This window comes from Myotis daubentonii, chromosome 20, assembly GCF_963259705.1.
Source record: "Myotis daubentonii chromosome 20, mMyoDau2.1, whole genome shotgun sequence".
NCBI classification, from domain to species: Eukaryota; Metazoa; Chordata; class Mammalia; order Chiroptera; family Vespertilionidae; genus Myotis; species Myotis daubentonii.
In genome coordinates, this window is record NC_081859.1 from 5,576,446 (window position 1) to 5,580,060 (window position 3,615).

General features: G+C 44.9%; 1 protein-coding gene and 1 long non-coding RNA gene across 3 annotated transcripts; both read right to left on the reverse strand.

Moving 5' to 3' along the window:
- Positions 1–966: 966 nt before the first annotated feature.
- On the reverse strand, positions 967–1,770 carry LOC132222682 (uncharacterized). 2 transcript variants are annotated; one of them, XR_009450271.1, is made up of 2 exons: positions 1,399–1,770; positions 967–1,181 (listed from the first exon to the last, which is right to left on the reverse strand). It is a non-coding gene; the product is annotated as an uncharacterized LOC132222682 (long non-coding RNA). The 2 variants fall into 2 exon arrangements; XR_009450272.1 differs by having other exon boundaries at positions 967–1,187.
- Positions 1,771–2,096: 326 nt separating this feature from the next.
- Positions 2,097–3,300, reverse strand: LOC132222601 (transformer-2 protein homolog beta-like). Its single transcript, XM_059677771.1, has one exon. It carries the CDS (start codon positions 3,096–3,098, stop codon positions 2,235–2,237), a length of 864 nt encoding a protein of 287 aa, XP_059533754.1. The 5' UTR covers positions 3,099–3,300; the 3' UTR covers positions 2,097–2,234.
- Between the last annotated feature and the right edge of the window lie 315 nt (positions 3,301–3,615).

Here is a 3,615-nt window from a genome sequence, read left to right on the forward strand (position 1 = left end):
AGTCGAGTCATGGTTAACTTGGGAAAAGGGGTATCATGATGTATGTAATCTTTTGGAATTTATTTTAAAAATGGAATATGTTGCCGCAATTCAATCGGATCGTTGCGTGTAGCTGTAGTTCATGTTGGAACTGCCGAATCAGATTCTGTTGTGGGAATAAAAGCACAGCTTATCCGTCCTCTCTTCTCTTGATGGGCATTTCGGTTGCTTGGGGGGGGCGGGGTTTGTTTGTTTTTTTTTTAAATATATTTCTTTATTGATTTCAGAGAGGAAGGGAGAAAGAGAGATAGAAACATCAATGATGAGAGAGGATCATTGATTGGCTGCCTCCTGCACACCCCCTGCTGGGGATGGAGCCTGCAACCCAGGCATGTGCCCTTGGCCGGAATCGAACCTGGGACCCTTCAGTCCGCAGGCTGACGCTCTATCCACTGAGCCAAGCCGGTTAGGGCATCGCTTGGGGTTTTTGTTACTGTGAATAGGAGACAGGGTGGTTGTAAAAGAAGCTCTCCAAGGAGCAAAACCTACTATAAAGCAACAGTGATTAACACAGTGCAGTACTTGCCCAGGGACAAACTGACCATTGGAATCGGACGGGATGCTGGGAAATCTTGCTGTATGGCAGCGGTGGAATTTCAGACTTGTGGGGAAAGGAGAGGCTATTCAATAAATGAACTGGGGAAAAAATGACTATGCCTATGAAAAAGGAGGAAACTGAATCCCAAACTCAGACTCTGAATAAAAATCAGCACCACATGGATCAAGAACTTAAGTATCAAAACAAAACATAAAAAATGCAGATGACTCGCCCTGGCTGGTTTGGCTCAGTGGATAGAGCGTTGGCCTGCGGACTGAAGGGTCCCGGGTTCGGTGCCGGTCAAGGGCACGGGCCTGGGTTGCGGGCTCCATCCCCAGTAGGGGACATGCAGGAGGCAGCCGATCCGTGATTCTCTCTCCTCATTGATGTTTCTTTTCTTTTCTTTTTTTACTCTTCATTTGCATTTATTTAACACAGTTCTCAAGACATTTGAGTGAAATTGGGCCTCCTCTGGTATGCAAAGGGTCTGAAATAATATTTAAAAAATGAACAGGCAGTCTTCAGTTCATACACAGCACAGTCGTGTTTTTTTCTCCAAATTCTGAAGCACCCAGTTTCTTTCATATAGTCTAAAACAGGGATCCTCAAACTACGGCCCGTGGACCACATGCAAATACAAATATTGTATTTGTTCCCGTTTTGTTTTTTTACTTCAAAATAAGATATGTGCAGTGTGCAGAGGAATTTGTTCATAGTTTTTTTTTTTTTTAAACTATAGTCCGGCCCTCCAACGGTCTGAGGGACAGTGAACTGGCCCCCTGTTTAAAAAGTTTGAGGACCCCTGGTCTAAAAGCTAGAACAAGAGCACATTTGTGGTGGAATGTATTGTCATTTGCTGATAACCAGTTGAAATGCCATCATTGAGAAGTAGCCTTTTTAAGCCACACATTGTGCCACTCTTTCCCTGCTATATAATACAGATTACATAAAGGCTGACAAATCCACATTCGTATAAGCATTAAGCATTTGCTGCATTGAAGGATCATTAGTTCTAATACCAGAAGTACTGAGTTACAGAGCATCATTTTTAATATTTAGTTGCAGGTATATTAAGTATGGTAGGTTCCATGGACTAAAGGAAAATGGACATTTTTGTCTTCAAATTTACTATTGACAACCTAGTCTGAACAATTCTGCTAGGCACTGATGTTAGAAAGAAAAGTAAAAATCAAACTTTAGCCCTAACCGGTTTGGCTCAGTGGTTAGAGCATCAGCCTGCGGACTGAAAGGTCCCAGGTTCAATTCCAGTCAAGGGCATGTACCTTGGTTGCGGGCACATCCCCAGTAGGGAGTGTGTGCAGGAGGCAGCTGATGGATGTTTCTCTCTCATTGATGTTTCTAACTCTCTATCCCTCTCCCTTCCTCTCTGTAAAAAATCAATAAAAATATATATATTTTTTAAAATCAAACTTTATTGTTGCTTTTTGCCATTTGGTAGCATTTTACACACAGGCTTTGATCTTCAGAATACCCTGGATTCAGTAGGAAAAAACCCTTTCAATGAAGTTTTGTACAATAAAGTCACCTAACTTCACTAGGCACTGTTCACTTTTTAAACAGGAGACAATAAAAAATATTCTCCACAAACAATATCCAAACTCTAAGGTAGATTTCAGAAAGCCTTCCACTTTGTGCTTTAATAGCAACGAGGTGAGTATGATCGCGATCTGGGACGAGATCTATATTCTCCACGATTATAGTAAGGAGAAGGTGACCACCTTCTGTAAATCTGCTCCCTGTCTTGAGCAGCCCTCCATCCTCCACCACCACCACCTCTGTCTGATCTGCTGTAGTAGTCCCGATCATCATAGCCTCGATCGTATCCTCTGTCGTAGTAATCATGACGGCGCGAGCTGCCATAGGTGGGTCTCCCCATATAAATTCCTGGTGTTGGGGAATGTGGTCTTTTTGTTATAGAGAAATCAACTCTGATTCTACGTCCATCGATCTCCATTCCATTGGCGTGCTCTCTTGCTTCCTTGGCATCATCTACATTCTCAAAATACACAAAGGCAAACCCTCTTGAACGTCTAGATTGCTGGTCGTAGACAACAGTCACATCAGCAATGGGGCCATATTTAGAGAATACTTCTCTGAGATCTCTTTCTGTCGTGTAGAAGCTCAATCCAAATGCTCCAAGACAACAGTTGGGATCAGGATTGGCCCGGTTCCCCACATGACGTCTGCGAGTAGACATGGGAGAATGACCGTGGCTAGGACGCCTCCGGTAGTCTCGACTGCCAGACCTGCTACGGGATCGTCTATGGCAGCGAGACCGAGATCGTGATCTTGTAGAATAACGCCTTCGAGAACTTCTCCTGGATCCAGACCTAGGTTTGGATCTGGACCTGGACTTTGATCTGGAACGCCTGGAATCTTCCTCGGAGCGAGACCTTGCAGGGGTATGCCTCGCAGATGTCCCAGATCCATGAGCACTTCCACTTCTGGAAACAGAACGGGATTCCCGCTCACCGTAGTTCTGCTCACCGCTGTCGCTCATGACTCCTAGATGCTGCTGCCACCGCCGCTGGGCTCGATGTGCTTCAACCGAAGCTGCCAACCTCTTGCACTGTTGGGGTCCAACCCCAGCAGGTCCAGGGGTTCCCAAAGGTGTGCACGGAGTCGGCGAAGGAAGGAAGGACTCAGCAACAGCGTTCAGTTGATCAGCAGCCTAGCCAGGTTCTCCAGCCAGGATCTCCAGCCAAGTTCTGTGTTTCATGGTCTTGTTACATCTGTATTTATACCAGTTGATTTTAATCCTATCAATCTCTATTCCAAAGGGTAGGGCGTTTCTTATCTCCATTCCAGGGAGTAAAAGATTATGTAGCTTAACCGTAATTGTTTGTAGCTAACTTCAGGGAAAAATCCCCACCTGGGGAAACAACCTTTCTCGGAGAGGTGACCTTGTCTAAAACACATAGCGCCAAGAAGGGGAGCAAACATATTAAGAACAGTATGCCATAGACGCCAGGTCTCTTGAAACAAAAGCTGTGCAGATGTTTCTTCCCTGCAGCGAC

Coding starts and splice junctions, on each gene's coding strand:
- LOC132222601 (XM_059677771.1), bottom strand. CDS start 3,098: ATGAGCGACAGCGGTGAGCAGAACTACGGTGAGCGGGAATCCCGTTCT.